Source organism: Kogia breviceps, chromosome 14 (assembly GCF_026419965.1).
Source record: "Kogia breviceps isolate mKogBre1 chromosome 14, mKogBre1 haplotype 1, whole genome shotgun sequence".
Taxonomy (NCBI): domain Eukaryota; kingdom Metazoa; phylum Chordata; class Mammalia; order Artiodactyla; family Physeteridae; genus Kogia; species Kogia breviceps.
The window spans coordinates 21,924,042-21,940,561 of record NC_081323.1 but is presented as its reverse complement, the minus strand read 5'-3'; the positions used below and the strand labels follow the sequence as shown (position 1 = coordinate 21,940,561).

At 49.5% G+C, this 16,520-nt stretch overlaps 1 protein-coding gene across 1 annotated transcript; it reads right to left on the bottom strand.

Annotated features, from left to right (window-relative positions):
• Nucleotides 1-7,474: 7,474 nt before the first annotated feature.
• On the bottom strand, nucleotides 7,475-16,305 carry GHRH (growth hormone releasing hormone). The gene is made up of 5 exons (XM_059038109.2): nucleotides 16,283-16,305; nucleotides 12,307-12,407; nucleotides 11,905-12,009; nucleotides 9,516-9,635; nucleotides 7,475-7,534 (listed from the first exon to the last, which is right to left on the bottom strand). Exons 2-5 carry the CDS (start codon nucleotides 12,384-12,386, stop codon nucleotides 7,519-7,521), a joined length of 321 nt encoding a protein of 106 aa, XP_058894092.1. The 5' UTR covers nucleotides 12,387-12,407; nucleotides 16,283-16,305; the 3' UTR covers nucleotides 7,475-7,518.
• Between the last annotated feature and the right edge of the window lie 215 nt (nucleotides 16,306-16,520).

Here is a 16,520-nt window from a genome sequence, read left to right as displayed (position 1 = left end):
GGAGAGGCTGATATGGGCAATAACAGGAGTACCTCTAAGATAGGAAGGAGACCTCACCTTTCCCAGAGGTTGTAAACCGGTGGCCCATGTTTTATTTGATCCATACTGTTTTGGGTTTTTTTAAATTGAGTTAGTTGCTAACATTTACAAATTGAGAAAATTCATATAAAAATCCAATTTGGGGACTTCCCTGGTGGCACAGTGGTTAAGAATCCACCTGCCAGTGCAGGGGACACGGGTTCGAGCCCTGGTCGGGGAGGATCCCACATGCCATGGAGCAACTAAGCCCGCAAGCCACAACTACTGAGCCCGCATGCCACAACTACTGAAGCCCGCACGCCTAGAGCCCGTGCTCCGTAACAAGAGAAGCCACCACAATGAGAAGCCTACATACTGCAGCAGAGTAGCCCCCGCTCACCTCAACTAGAGAAAGCCTGTGTGCAGCCACGAAGACCCAGCGCAGCCAAAGATAAATAAAATAAATTCATGAAAATAAGTAAAATAGGGCTTCCCTGGTGGTGCAGTGGTTGAGAGTCCACCTGCCTATGCAGGGGACACGGGTTAGTGCCCCGGTCCGGGAACATCCCACGTGCCATGGAGCGGCTGGGCCCGTGAGCCATGGCCGCTGAGCCTGCGCGTCCGGAGCTTGTGCTCCGCAATGGGAGAGGCCACCGCGGTGAGAGGTCCATACCGCAAAAAAAAAAAAAAAAAAAAGTAAATAAGTTTATTTTTAAAAAATCCAGTTGGGGGTTTGGGATTCTCTGGAAAAAGAAAATCAGAGCCGGCAACTGGTACCTGCCTGGCTCCTGTAGACGTATGACTTTGAAAACCTTGCTTTAAAATTTTAGCTTCTTATCCCACCCTGATGGGAAAAGGTGATGTTGGTCTCCCACTGCTGTTGGGTGGCTCCTAGTGTCCCTGCTTATGGGTGCTGGGACCTCAGCAGCTCAGAGTGGTGGGGAAGGGAGGAGAGCAGGAGACCCACCCACCTGGTACTGTCGCACCTGTAACTAGACCTGTATAGTTCTGGAAAAGAGACTGGTTGAGGCCTGCTGGACAGAGGTGTAGAGAAGGGACAGTAGGGCCTGAGCATAGAAGTGCAGTGGCTGGAGGGCAGGAGATCAGTAAACAGCTTCCTGGAGAAGGGGCTGGCAGGGCTCTGGGGCGCCGTGGCTGGTTCAGGGCTGGCCTGCAGACCCAGAGGAGCTGGAGAATAAAGCACAGCAGACATTTGCTACATGCCAGGCTCTGTGCTTGGTCCAGCTGTGGCAGTGAGCAAGACAGATTATTCCCTGCCCTTGGTCCACTTATATCCCGGAGGGGACAAGGGAAAGGGAGCAGAGTAATTACAAATCTGAAAAGGAATGTTTATCTAGAGGGGTTGGGAAGGCTAAGCTGACGATCGAAGGAAAAGAGGCAGTCTTTGCAGAGCTGGGCAAGAACATTCTAGGCAGAGAAGCAACATACGCAAAGGTTCTGAGGCAAGAGCTTGGCGTATCTGAACTGAAAGCAGGCCAGGGTAACTAGGGCAGAGCTAGCAAGGAAGAGAGTATCCTTGGAAGCCATAACAAATATGAATTTTAAGGGCTGTGGTTAAGGGGACAGATTTAAGACTGACAGCAAATTAAGGGAACTTGAATTTTATGCTGAGATATAGCAGAGGCAGAAACAGCTTGTATGCTGTCTTTCTGGCCCTACCCACTCTTGAAGGCTGCAGGAGAGAGTCCTCTTGCTTGTAGCCTCGTGGTAGGTCCGGGGAGGCTGCAGTTGAGAGCAGGCCTAATGAAATCCACTGGATTTGTTGCTCAAATTATTTGCTACTAGCAAAGATCCTTTGCTTGACCAAACTTTAGTCAGGATCCTGAAATTTCTCCTACGCCCATCTGTACTCTTTCGTTTAAAATCTAGTTTTAGCAAGAACCCTGCTAAGCAGTTTAACCAGACCCTCGCACCTCCATGTCTGATCACCCTGATATGTGGTCAGATTCCTCACCCTCCACCATCTCCCAGGTGATGTCTGATCTTCCTGGCCTATCTCCAGCCAGAATCCTGTTAGGTCAGCTTAGCTAGAATCCCCTTACCCCTGATGTATCTTCTTGGTAAGTTTCCATCCACTGTTCCCCACCCTGCTCCTTGGCTATCAGTTCCCACTAGACCATGCTGTGTTCAGAATTGAGCCCACTTCTATATGAGGTCTCTTTCCCCCCAGTTTTTACCTCTCTAACTGCTGTGCAGCTCTGGTTATCATTTGACACCACAGTAGTGCCTGGGCCTTGCCTCCTCTATAAAGAGTACTCAGCACAGCAGGTCAGAGTCCAACTGACCTTTCTTCAACCCCCTGAGCCTTAGTTTCTTATCGGTAAAAATGGGATAATACCTTTGAGGGCTTTATAAGGATTAAATGAGGTCACATCCAAAACACAGACTCCAGTGCCCGGCACTGACATTGACTCAGGGTTTTCTCGGATTAGTATAGATATTACCATTGTTATTTCCTGTGTGTCGTTGGCAGGAGCCCAGTAAGCAGTTTGTACCAGGTCCACATTTCTTTGTTGGTTGGTTGAATTCACTTGCTTCCCCAGCTGTCATTTCCTGAAGGGCCTGGAGGCTTGAAACAACACAGGAGCACTGGCCCGGAATCAGGAGTCTGTTCCGAGCTTTGCCCCCTCCGAGCTGTAGGACCCGACCTCTAACCTCTGCTCTGCCTCCCCCCAAGGGCTGTGGTAGGGAACACATGAAGCAATGGATGGGAAAGCCCTTTGTGAACTTTAATATAAACATAAGGGATTATCATAAGCAGCAAGTCCCCCATTGATTAGAGCATTTCTTTAGGGGGGAAAAAAATAATAGCACTCCATCTAAAGTGGGACCCCCCCAAAGGAATGGGAAGCTCCCAGTCCCTCTGTGGGGAGGGTTTAAGTCCTGTAAGCTGCCATTAGTGTCGTAGTTAATGGAGATAAAGCACCCGAATTGTTGCCATCACGGTCTTTTCCTTTATAAAGACATTCACCTTGAAAACCACAAGTAGCAGCGGGGCCCAGTGCTCGTTATTTCATTTGAAAAACTCATTGGAAGTTGAGAGAGCCCTCAGCCTTTGCTTTTGTCGGGACAGGCGGAGGAAAGAGATGAGCAGGTGGGTCTGGGGGAAGGAAGGGGGGACTCGGGCTGGCCTGGCGAAACCACCATTCAGCAGCCTCCTCCTTTGTTCTCCTTCCTTGGCAGGTTCTCGGCCAGCCCGCTCAGCTTGGTTGAAGTGGACCGCGGCCCTCAAAGGCCAGCCTTCTCTTCTGAACGGGGCTTTTGTTGCCATTGTTGGTATTGTCTCCTCCACGGAGCCACGGTGGCCCCCCGCAGAGCCTTTCCCACGCTTCACATTCTTTCTTGGAGGGCAAACTGGGGGCTCCCAGAGAGAGCAGGTGGTCTGAACCGGGTGAAGCCCGGTAAAGCTGGCTTTACAGCCCTGGTGTGGGAGACGGGCCCACGGGATGCGGGTCCAGCACTGTGCGTGCCAGGTCGGAAAAGGCCGGAGATGGGACTGCTCACCTCTGAGCCCCCATCAACTCTGAGATGCTACAAATCTTCTCGCACTTTTAATCCAAACACACATCCCATCATCCAGACGTTTCACTTTTTTTCCTTTAGATTTAATTTACTTACAGTAAGATGCACAAATCTTGAGCATACAGCTCAATAAATTTTTACATCTAACTATGCTAGTGTAACCATTACCCAAGTCAAAATATAGAATGTTTTGATCCCCTCTTGGAAAGTTCAGAGTCTAAGAAGAGGCTATGTGTGGGGTGCTGTGTGATGGTGTAGGTGATGTGTGTGGGTATCTGGCCCAGGTAAAACTGTTCATGAATAGAAAAAGTTGGGTGATCACCGACATAGGTACATCTGGTCAGTGGCTTCAGCTCTCTGCTTCCCTTTATAGCAAAACTTCTTCAAAGAATTGTCTCTACCAGTGCTGTCCAATAGAAACGTAATGCAAGCCCCATAGGTGGTTTAAAATTTTCTAGTAACCATAACAAATAAGTAAGAAACAGGTGCAATTCAATTTTGATATATTTTATTTAACCCAGTCTATTCAAAATATTATTTTAACATGTAATCAATACAAAAAAATTACTGAGATATTTTGTATTCTTTTTTCATACTGTCTTTGGAATCCACTTAAAGCACATCTCAGTTGATATTAGCCACCTTTCAAGTGTTCAGCAGCCATATGTGTTCAGTGGCCACCATATTGGGCAGCCAGGTCTATACTCACCAGCTCTGACTCCTCTCCTGCCATTTTCTCTCTTTTTTTTAAAGATTTTTTGGATGTGGACCACTTTTTAAAAGTCTTTATTGAATTTGTTACAATATTGCTTCTGTTCTATGTTTTGCTTTTTTGGCCATGAGGCATATGTGGGATCTTGGCACTCCGACCAGGGATCAAACCTGCACCCCCTGCATTGGAAGGTGAAGTCTTAACCACTGGACCGCCAGGGAATTCCCCTACCATTTGCTCTTGAACCCACTCGAGTCAGACTTTTGCCCCCACCATCGACCCAATTTGTTCTTGCCAAGGTCATCAGTGGTTTCCATGGTCACTTTCATGTTCAGTTCTCAACTGACTTGACCCATCAGCAGCATTTGGTACAGTAGATCATTCCCTTCTCCAAACGCTTTCTTCAGTTGGCTTCTGGAATTTCTTTCTTGCAGTTTTCCTGTTATCTTACTGCCTGTTCCTTCTCAGTCTCCTTTGCTGGTTCCTCATCTTTTCTCCAAGCTTTAAATGTGGAATGCCCCTGGGTAGTCCTTGGACCTCTGCTCTTTCTGTTCCTCTTCCTTAGTGATCTAACCCACTCTCCTCACTTTAATGACCATCTAAAGGGTGACGGCTACCAAACCAAACCGGCTGACCAGACCTCTCTCCTGGCTCCAGACTTGTACACCCAGGTGCCTACTCAACATCCTCACTGGAGCCTTTAAGGGGTATCTCAGACTCAGTATGTCTAAACCCAAACTCCTAATACTCCCCCCACCGCCAAAGCTCCTAAATGACAACTCCATCCTTCCAGTTGCTCAGGCCAAAAACTTTGGAGTCATTCTTGACTCCTCTCCAATCCCCACACCGTATCCATCAGCAAATGAGTTCTACCCTAAGAATGTATCCAGAATCTGACCTTTTCTTAGAGTGACATTAAATACAAGTCAGATCACGTCATTCTGCTTAAACTCTGAGATGGGTCCCATCTCACCAGGAGTGAGATATTTTAAGTCCTTACCATGGCCTCCAAGGGTCCGATGAGCTGGCTTCCCGCTCCCTCTTGGCCTCCTTTCTTTTTTTCTTTGCTGTACGCGGGCCTCTCACTGTTTGCTGAGGCCTCTCCCGTTGCGGAGCACAGGCTCCGGACGTGCAGGCTCAGCGGCCATGGCTCACGGGCCCAGCCGCTCCGCGGCATGTGGAATCTTCCCGGACCAGGGCACGAACCCGCGTCCCCTGCATCGGCAAGCGGACTCTCAACTGCGCCACCAGGGAAGCCCCTTGGCCTCCTTTCCTTCACCCACAGCCTCGCTGCGCTCTAGCCACACTGACCTGCTCCTCCTCCATCCATGCTCTTGCCTCAGGGCCTTTGTGTTGGGTTTTCACTCTGCGTGGAATGTTCTTCACCGACATATTCTCAAAGCTAACTGTTGAGGGACTTTACTCAAGTGTCCCTCATCAGAGAGGCCTTCCCTAACCACCACACCCCATACATATTCACTAGAGATAAAATAATCCCCTCCAGCACTCCCATCCCCTTAATTTTTTTTCCCTTTGCAATCGCCACCCTCTTACATATTCTATACAGTAAGTCCCCTACATATGAACCTTCAAGTTGTGAGCTTTCAAAGATGCGAACATGCGTTTGTATGTCCAGTCACATAAGCTAGTTCACGTGTCTGGCGTACATTGTCACGTGTGTGCATCCTCTATAAGTGGCTGTGCTTTTGTGTACTTTGCTGTGCAGTACTATATAGAGTACAGTAGTTCAGTATCTTTATTTCAAACGCAGGATGTCCGGAAGCAAGTGTAAAAGCAGCGGTGATTTAGCTGGTATGGCTAAGAAGCGCCAGCTGTTGTACTGTACTACTGTACTTTTCAAGGTACTGTACTGTAAAATTAAAAATGTTTTCTTGGGGCTTCCCTAGTGGCCCAGTGGCTGCGAGTCCGCCTGCCGATGCAGGGGACGCGGGTTCGTGCCCCGGTCTGGGAGGATCCCGCATGCCGCGGAGCGGCTGGGCCCGTGAGCCATGGCTGCTGGGCCTGTGGTTCCGGGGCCTGTGCTCCACAACGGGAGGGGCCACAACAGTGAGAGGCCCGCGTATGGCAAAAAAAAAAAAAAAAAAATTCTTTATTTTTTTGTGTTTGTTTGTTCTTTATGTATTATTTGTGTGAAAAGTATTATACACCTATTACAGTACAGTACTCTATAGCTGATTGTATTAGTTGGGTATCTAGGCTAACTTTGTTGGACATAAACGAACAAATTGGGCTTACGAATGCGCTCTCAGAAGGGAACTCTTTCGTATGCAGGGGACTTACTGTATTTACTTGTTTTTATTATTCTTTCCCTTTTTTTTTTTTTAACATCTTTATAGGAGTATAATTGCTTTACAATGTTGTGTTAGTTTCTGCTTTATAACAAAGTGAATCAGCTATACATATACGTATATCCCCATATCCCCTCCCTCTTGCATCTCTTTCCCACCCTCCCTATCCCACCCCTCTAGGTGGTCACAAAGCACCGAGCTGATCTCCCTGTGCTATGCGGCTGCTTCCCACTAGCTATCTATTTTACATTTAGTAGTGTATATATGTCAATGCTACTCTCTCACTTGGTCTCATCTTACCCTTCCCCCTCCCTGTGTCCTAGAATATAAGCTCTATGAGGTCAGGGACTTGGTTTGCTCACAACTGTATTCCCAGTGCCTAGAACAGCACTTGGCACATAGTGGGAGCTCTAGAAATGTTTGTTGAATGAATAAATGGTATTGCTCATAGGTGAACAAGTAACCTGTAGATGAAGGATGACTTTTGCCCAGAGTAGACAAGTATGGCTAAGAGCCCAGTTCTGGGCTGGACCCCCTGGGTTTGAATCCCAGCTTTCTCCTTGCTGCCGGTGACCAAGGCAATTCAGTTCACCCTTCTGTGCCTCAGTGCCTCGTCTGTGAAATGAGAAGGATACCAATACCTCCCATTAGGCTGTGTGAGGAGTGCATGAGATTCTACACGTGAAGCTGCCCGGCTGACACTGAGTGTTTGGTAAGTGTTAGCTTTTTTTTAATATCTTGTAATACCACTTTGGGAAATGTAACTGTGTAAAACATGAAAAAATTAGGTTGAAGATAAAAGAAAAATTCAAATGCAGACCAGTATGGGGGAATTTTATTGTATTTATGAAGGAAAAGGTAGGTCAGAAATTAAATAGGATTAACCAGATGCTGTTGTGTCTCAGCTGCAGGGAGCAGGAAATATACGCAGAATCTTCATCCTTGGGAATTCCTGTCGCAGAAAGAAAGATAAATCTCAGTCTGGGGGCACTGGAGTAAAGGCAAGACGGGAAAGGACACCTGGAATTAGGGTGATGGAGACTCCGGTGTTAAGACTGACTATCGGGGTCCCAAAAGGACCTCAGTCTTAGCCCCAGTTCTCCCAACCTACTCCCAGTGAGATCCTGGGCAGTCACTTGCTTGTGAAGAAGCTGCTTCTAATCCCCAGACAGGGCTAGATTAGGTTACTCTTTCCAGCACACACATTCACCACACCCTTTACATCTCTTACCATTTATCACACATTCAATACTCCACCGTACAAGTACTTGATTAATTTCTGTCTGCCTCAGTGTGTTATGAATTCCCTGTGAGCAGAGACCACAGCTGTCTCATCCACCGCTGTCCTCCCAGCCCAGAGCCTGGCCATCTTTGGATGATTTTTAAGGGATGGAAAGATGGATAAATCTGAACTTGTTACCTTATAGGACTGTTATGTGGACACAAAGTGGGGTGAGTGCAAAAGGATGCCATCTGCCAAATCATTCTACTCTGCACTCTTAAGGTGTAAGAACTCATTCTGCTGTTATGTTTTCTCAGGCCCACTGTGATGTCCTGGTATTTGCAGCAGTTGAGCTGGAGGGGGAACAATGGCTGGAGCAGCCTCCAGGCCCCTTCCTTCTGCTCTATGACTTCGAGCTCTGTGAAGCCTCCGGCTTTTAACCTGCAGGAACAAAGCCTGCATTCTTAGGACTTGGCCCTCCTTAGGGCCACTCTGTCCCACTCGGGCCTCGTGGGAGCCATAAAGCAGGTGAATGATGACCTAATCCCAGCGTGAGAGGCACAGGGGAGGCATTATTCTTAGGGGCATTTTTTGAAAGAATTCTAGCCTTTGGGACCTTGGCGGTGATTGGAGCGAACCCACGCCCTTCACAGAGGAGGGAACTGGGAAGCTGACTTGCTCTGTGCAGAGAGTTGGCTGCAGAACCAGACCTGGGCCTCAGGTGTCCATCCTGCCTCCCAGGCTGGTTCTTGCCCCTCCTGCACTCTTCCTGTCACCCTGCTGTTGCTTTCATCTCCCCAGGACTGTACTTGGTGAGATCTCTGAGCTCTTGGTGTTTAATTAGGCTGGGAAGAAGGTGAGGGGGCACACGGAGAGCTCTGCTGGGAGCTGAATTTGCTGAATAGCTTGGTCCAGAAGTACCTGGCAGAGTCATGCTGGGACACGTTCGTGCTCACAGTTCAAAGTCAAGCTCTAAAATATAGCAGAGTTTCTCCAAACAGTCGTGTCATTTGGGGGAAACTTTGTCTGGGAAGTGGAGTTCATGTGAAGCGCTCCAGGGAAGCAAGGAAGATCTTGGGCCTGCCTAGTCCCTGACTTGGGGCCAGATGCTGCCCCTTCTTTGCCTCAGTTTTCCTCCTCTGTAAAATGGGAAAACTCATTGCTGATCTCCCCTGACTCCTACTGGGATTGTGAGGCTCAGGGAGAGGGGGACTGACTGGCACTCCCATCTCTCCCTCTCACGAGCGCTGCTCACACTTGTCCACCCGAGGATGTTGGGAGGGGCTGGTCTTCCTTTGGCTTTACAGTTTTATGAACTTGGTAAGGGAACCAGGGCACGCCTCCTACTACATCAGCATCAGAGTCCCCTGGGACACTTGTTAAGATGATTTAGATTCCTGGATCCTATCCCAGAACTGTTGAGTAACATTTCTGGACACAGACACTGAGTCTGGCCTCTGGCTACACACTGGAGATACAGCAGTGGACAAGACCAGTCTCTGTTGCACATTTTCTCCCCTTCTTCTGGTTCTTGATGTGTGGAAGGAGGGACCCCATTCCCTTGGTAGAGCCCCACACCTTTGGAGATGAGGAGTTTCTTTCCTTTTCCTGCCCACCCTCTGGGAAAGAAACCTCTGAGGTCCCTAAACACACACACATGCACACATGCACATGCACGCGTACACACACACACGTACACACGTATTCTCACCTGTGCTCCTGCAGCAGGGTCACCAGGATGTTCTCCAATGCCATCTGCTTTTGGTCTGCCCACACGCTGTCCACCTGACGGCCAAGCCGTACCTTTGCTCCTTGCTCCTGGTTTCTTTCTCTATTCGATTAGAAAAAGAGAAACAACTGAGGTTGCTACTTGAATAGGACGCAGAGAGGCCTGCGAAAGGCCAGGGCAAAGTTAGCAGAGCAGGGTTCGTCCCTCTGCCTATTCCAATATCTGGCATAGACTCTTGCACCCAGCTGAATTAGACTCAGCAGCATTTAAGAAGACAGTATCGGGCTTCCCTGGTGGCGCAGTGGTTGAGAATCCGCCTGCCGATGCAGGGGACACGGGTTCGTGCCCTGGTCCGGGAGGATCCCACGTGCCGCGGAGCGGCTGGGCCCGTGAGCCGTGGCCGCTGAGCCTGCGCGTCCGGAGCTGGTGCTCCGCGATGGGAGAGGCCACAACAGTGAGAGGCCCGCGTACCGCAAAAAAAAAAAAAAAAGAAGACAGTATCTATAGGAGTGAAGACAATAGACTATGAAACACATATCTTCCTACAGACGACTTATTAATTACAAAGGAGAAAATGTTAACTTTACAGAGGAGAAACCTGGCAGACATCATGCTAACCAAGTGATCAAAGTTACCATCACCAATGGGACAAATTGACATCATGTGCCTCCCGATAGGATGCACTGAGAAGGACGCAACATCACTTCTGTTGCATAACATGAATGTAATCATGAGAAAGCACCAGGCAAGTCCAATATGAGGGACATTCTATAAAGAACTGGCCTTTACTAATCAAAAATGTCAATGTCACAAAAGACTGAAGAACTGGTCCAGATTAAAAGAAAATAAAGAGACATGACAACCAGGATGCCACCTGTGATGCTGGATTGGGTCCTGGATGCAGAAGATCAATAATTGTTATAAAGGACATTTGGGGACAACTGGTGAAATTTGAATATGGACTCTAAGTGAAAATTGTACTGTGATTATGTAAGAGAGTGTCCTTCGATTAGATACTAGGAGAAACACAGAAGTACTTGAGGATAAAGGGTCATGATGACTGCAATCCACTCTCAAATGGCTCAGCAAAATAATAATAATAATAATACGTACCTGGGTTTGTGTGTGTATGTCTAGATATAGATACAAAGTAAGCAAATATAATAAAAATATTAGGAACTGTTGACTACAGGGAAGGGAATGTGAAAGCCCTTTGTACTATTGCTGCAACTTCTCTGTAAGTTTGGAATTTTTTCAAAATAAAAACTAAAAAGTGGGACTTCCCCAGTGGCGCAGTGGTTAAGAATCCGCCTGCCAATGCAGGGGACATGGGTTCGAGCCCTGGTCCGGGAAGATCCCACATGCCGCGGAGCAACTAAGCCCGTGCGCCACAACTACTGAGCCTGCGCTCTAGAGCCCACGAGCCACAACTACTGAAGCCCGCGCGCCTAGAGCCCGTGCTCCGCAACAAGAGAAGCCACCGCAATGAGAAGCCTGCGCATGGCAACAAAGAGTAGCTCCCACTCGTCACAACTAGAGGAAGCCCATGCGCAGCAACGAAGACCCAACGTAGCCAAAAATAAATAAATTAATTAAAAAAACAAAAACTAAAACTAAAAAGTGTTCAGGCTGTAGAGTCAGGCTGTTTGAATGCTAACTCTGCCACTCTTTGGTGTGTGTCCTTTAGAAGCTATTAATGTAGCTTCTGTACGATGGGGGTAAGAGGACCTGCTTAGTAGAGTTGTTGGAAAGAGCACATAAGAAACTAAGAATAGGGACTTCCCTGGTGGTCCAGTGGTTAAGACTTTGTGCTCCTAATACAGGGGGCCCTGAGTTCGATCCCTGGTCAGGGAACTAGATCCCGCATGCTGCAACTAAAAGATTCCCACATGCCGCAACTAAGAGTTTTCTTGCCACAGCTAAAGATCTCGTGTGCTGCAACTAATACCCAGCACAGCCAAATAAATAAATACTAAAAAAAAAAAAAAAAAAAAAAAAAAAAAAAAAAAGAAGAAGGAAAGAAACTAAGAATAATGGCTAACACTACCAAGGGCTTACTCTGTGCCCAGCACTGTGCTGGGTATATGTAAATGTCCCAGGGCAAAGTCTTTGTTTCTGTCAGAGTCACAGTCAAGTGGTGACTACCACTGGTGTTGTCACTGTTGGAGCCCATCACAGGGACAAGCACATAGTGGGTGCTCAGTGATCATTTATCAGTTAAGTGTAAGCTGAGGTTTGACATTGGAGCCCTTCTGCTATGGTGAGTCCAGAAATGACAGATGCTGCGCAAGGGGAGAGACCAGACTTGGTCCCTCCAAACCACGATGCACCACTTGGGGTGCGGGAAGAAGTCACGAGAACGTCAGCTCACCCCTGCTGCCTGCTCATGATGTCCTGGAGAAGCTTGCGGGCAGACAGCTGGCCCAGCACCTTCCGGTACCTTTCGGTGAAGATGGCGTCTGCGTACCTTGGCATCCTAGTGGAAGGAGTCAGAGGTCAAAAGGCAGGGTGGGAGGCCCAGGGGGGCTGTGCTCATGGGGTCTCTATAAGGTCCTTCTGTGGCCTGTCCCCAGAGAGAGCTGGAACCTGGGCTGGGTGACCTCTCTGGGGCTCAGAGTCTGCCTCCCTCCCAGAGATGAGCAGTGGAGGCTGCCCGAGGAGATAGCTGGGGACCAGCTGGTGGCTTGATTCTGCATCCCCTAAGCAGCAACCCTGGCAGGGCTGGCTTTGGAGTGGCAGGACTCCAGCAGGCCCCGTTGTCAGGACTGCTTACCTGAGGGGCTGGGAGGGCGGGGAGCCGTGGGAGCCGCTGCTGAGGGTGAGGGTCACGAGGAAGAACACCCAGAGCAGCATCCTTCACCCCTGTGCTGGCACCTGGGAAGTGACAGACAGGAAGAAAAGTTCAGGTGAAGCCATAGCCACTGGGATGCCCTTTGCTGGGTGGGCCCAGCCCTGGGCTTGGCTCTCTGCAAGTTTGGTCCTTGTCTTTTGGAAGCTGTCGGGTAGGAGAAAGAACCCAGACACACCTGGGTTCAAGTTCTGCCTCTGCCAGTCACAAGCTCTGACCTCATTTTCTCCATCTGTAAAATGGGCATGAAAAGGCTACTCTGCTGACCTCACAGGGATGAACATAAAATGAATGATAATGGTGAAACTGCCCCTCCTTGTAAGGCCTTATACATGGGATTCAGGCCTCAGCAAGGAATAGGGGAGGAGCCAGCACCTTCCCCTAGTCACCCACCAGCCCCGTGTGGCACTGACAGTATTGAACAGGGCCAACAGCTCAGGCTCTGAGTCAGACAAATCTGAGTTCACCTCTGGGCTCTGCCATCACTAGCTGTGTATCCCAGGACTAGTGGCTTCTCCTTTCTGGACCTCAGTTTCTCTATCCATAAAATGGAGTCAAAAACTACACCTACTGCATAGGGTCCTTGTGAGCATGAGGTGAGATGAGGCACCTGAAGTGAGCGCTTGGCACGTGGGCAATTCTCCACACACCTCTGGCTCCGATGACCTAATGCTCAGGGAGCAGGCTGTCCTGATTTTGTGAGGAGTTGGAAGAAAGGGAGGAAGGCTATACATCTTGCTCCAGATGCTTAGATTTTGCCCTGGAAGAGACCAGGGAGCCCGGGGAGCCCATGAGGCAGAATCATCTCATAGATCACGTAATTATCCTTCATTGGGGCCTGCTGACAGCCCACAGGGAGAGAGCTGCCTCGGCTGGGGTGGTGCCACTGCTGTCAGACCACGGTGTGGAAACGGCTGGCCTTGGAGTGACTCAGCCATCTCAGAGTTGGGTCTTCTCATCTCCCAGGGGCACCCCCTCTCAGCAGGATGTGCACTCCATGGGGATACAGACCCCTCCAGAGCCTCAGCCAGCCCTTGAGAGGGCAGGACCCCTCATGTTCCACCATCTCCCCGCCTTGTTCCATTTCCAGCTGGTCCTGCTGAGGAGGGATTTCCGGCAGGCAGGGCCAGCCCTGAGGGAATCCACTTCCTTTCCTGGGCTCACTTGCCCTCTCAGGGCATCACCCCTCTTCTCCCAGACACTGGGGTCTCGACTAACCCAGGGATACCCTAAGACTCCAGGAAGCACCCCGGGGACTGTTCAATGCTGCCCGAGACCCCTGCACCTCCAGAGCTGGAGGGAGCAGCCATCCAGGCCTCAGTCATCAGCCCCTCTTTGGTGTGCACCCCTTCATCCTCCCCGCCCAAAGACAATGCTCCAGTTTCAGCTCAAACACTTGCTGCCGGTGAGTGGCAGGGAGCTCACTAACTCTAAGCCAGTCTGTCCTATTTCCAGGCAGCTCTTCCTGTTAGGAAGTTTTCCTCGTTGCACCAAGTCCAAGTCCCCTTATCCTGCAAATACTTGTTAAGCGTTTACTATTCCGGTAAGGATTGAGGCTAGAGAAAAGATGAGACCGTGGTGTCGGCCCCACGGGCTGCCCCTTTGACATCCACCTGCCGTGCCTCCCAGACCTTCTGCGCCTTCATCAACAGGACAAGCCCTTTAGATGCGTTTTGCATCTGACTTAGAACTTGGCCCCCCAGACCAAGGATCTTCAGTCTTCTGTCCTCAGTGATACACACTCTCACACCTGGACCCCCTTTCCCGACCTGGTCCACAGCTGGAGTTTCCTAAGTAAGGAGATCTTTGGAGGCAAAGGGGTCTCCTTGACATGACCACTGACTGCTCTTCTGTCTCCCAGCTGCATCCGGGACTTTCTCGCCTTCTTTCCTGCTGATCTTGTAATGACCTGAGCACATCCAGGCCCCCAGTCACCTCACTCACCTCTCAGAAGCCCGTAACACCTCACCTCCTCCAGAGCGAAGCCCTAACCCCTGTTTTTGGCCTAAGCTCCACCTCAGCCTCCCCACCGGCTGCCCCTTCTCCCAGGGCTGGCACAAGTGATTCCCAGCCCCTGGGCCCACCCGGCCCGCACAGCCCACCCTCACACTCGCCCTCGGGAGCAGGTATCACGACCTCCAATTTTACAGCCAAGGAAATGAGCCTAGAGAGGAGAAGGGCCTTTTTCCATGGTCCTCCATCAAATTAGTTTCGGAGTGGGCACTTCAGAACGGGCCTCCTTATCCGCACGGGGGCCTCTCAGGAACAAGCCCTTATTCACAAGACTTCCTATTCATGGGGTGCTTCAGAATTCATTACCTGAGCATGGGAAACGGTTCTGAGAAGACTGAAAGCTTTTGCTCTTTGTTACTGGGTCTCTGGGGAAGAAACAAGGGGGACAAACAGGAACACCTGCTTGGTGGGCGTGTCCCCTGTGCACAACCGATGGTTTTAGGGAGTTGAAAATAACCTGATATTGGCAGACTTTGGGGGGCAAGTCAGAGTAAATCCAGTAACCCGTGGTCATGCAGAAGGAGGCTGGACAGCCTCATAATCTGGTCAACCAAGAGGCACAAGATTTGCCATTAACTGCTTGCCCCAGGGATGGGTCAAGCCACCACTGTAACCTCTGGGGTATGAGAACCTAATCCATGGGGTGGCAAAATCCCACTGGACAAAGAGGGAAAACAACAAGAATTATCCAGTTTCTGGTATGATGAGAATAGAGGTTGTGTCACTAGGACTGAAATAGCTGTTGGCAGACATCTTCCACCTGGCCAGTCTAAGGAGCTAGAATTCACTGAATTAAATTGAGCATGAGTCCGAGAGCATCACTGACACCTCCCTGATGGCTCTGAAGGCATTTTAGGGTTTATCATCTATCATTATGAGTATCAGTTAGCTCTCCGCAGTGCTTACAAACTAATTCTGTGATTAGATATATTTGAGGTCGTCTGGATTCAGGATAAATGGGCATTTGATTTACATCAGTTGGCACTTTTTGCCAGCCTTCATGCCTGGAATGCTACAGGAATTCTGCAGATAAACCTTCAGCTAACAGCAGAGGTCAGGTCTCAAGTGCCAAACTAGCAAGGCCATTTTTGAGCTCCTGGAAAAAAAATCTTTTACCTTTCTTAAATATTCTGCTGTGTAATTTAAGAACCCCAAAGCACTGGCATCCTGATTCAGTTTATAAACTGTTTCACCGATAGTGTTCCAAGTCAAAGGAGATCTAAGTTTTTCATGAGGAAGCATCTTGAATGGTCATTCAAAAGAGTGACACCCCACCTCCTTCCAGAAAGGGTTTGAGATGGTTTATGGTAAAAGATACAGATATTTCAGGACCATTAAAGCCCGGGTCCAGAGACGAGCGTGGGGGTAATGGAGTGCTCCAAGGGCAGATAATTGTGTCTAAAACCTAGAGTAAGGAGCGCGGCTGCAATTGAGCAAGAAAGCAAAACGTTATCAATTTCCAGGCAATTATGCTGAATCTGTTCTGAGCGATCGGTGCGCGGTATTGATTTGCACAGCCACTTGGTTCCTTTCTGGTCCATGGCAGAATCCTGTGCTTGACAGGAGAATCTAGCCAGGTGGTGTCTTGCCCCAGAAGCCCACCTGCACACCCTCAAAGGAGCACTGAGACCTCATCTGCCCCAGACAGACACCTGGCACGTGTCTGCTGCCACCTCTCCAGGGATTGAGGTCCACGCATTCGAGATAACCTCAAAATGGCACCTACCGTCAAAAGCATATTCCAGAGCCCCTAACGAGGGGCCTAATATGTACTCACCAGTTCACGGGCAAAGAGGATGGCAGTGGCCTCTTGGACGTGGTGTCTCTGAGTTGGTCTCAACTTTCTCACCCCCATCCAGCCCAGCCCCCTGGGCCGCCCCGCTCTCACCTCCGAGGTGGTGGGTCTCCCTCTGCTCTGAGACGCTACTCCAGCTCCACGGGCCCCGCGCTCGGCGTTTGCTCCAGCGGCTGCGTGGCGCTCCCATCATTTATACCTTCATTTTCCCGAGCGTTGTCAGCGTCAGAGAATCAATTACTCACAAGTCCACCAAAGGATCATTTTTAGCATCACACTGACAAACCCTACTAGGGGAAAGAGGTTTTGCCCCTTGCAAATTAAGGCTCAT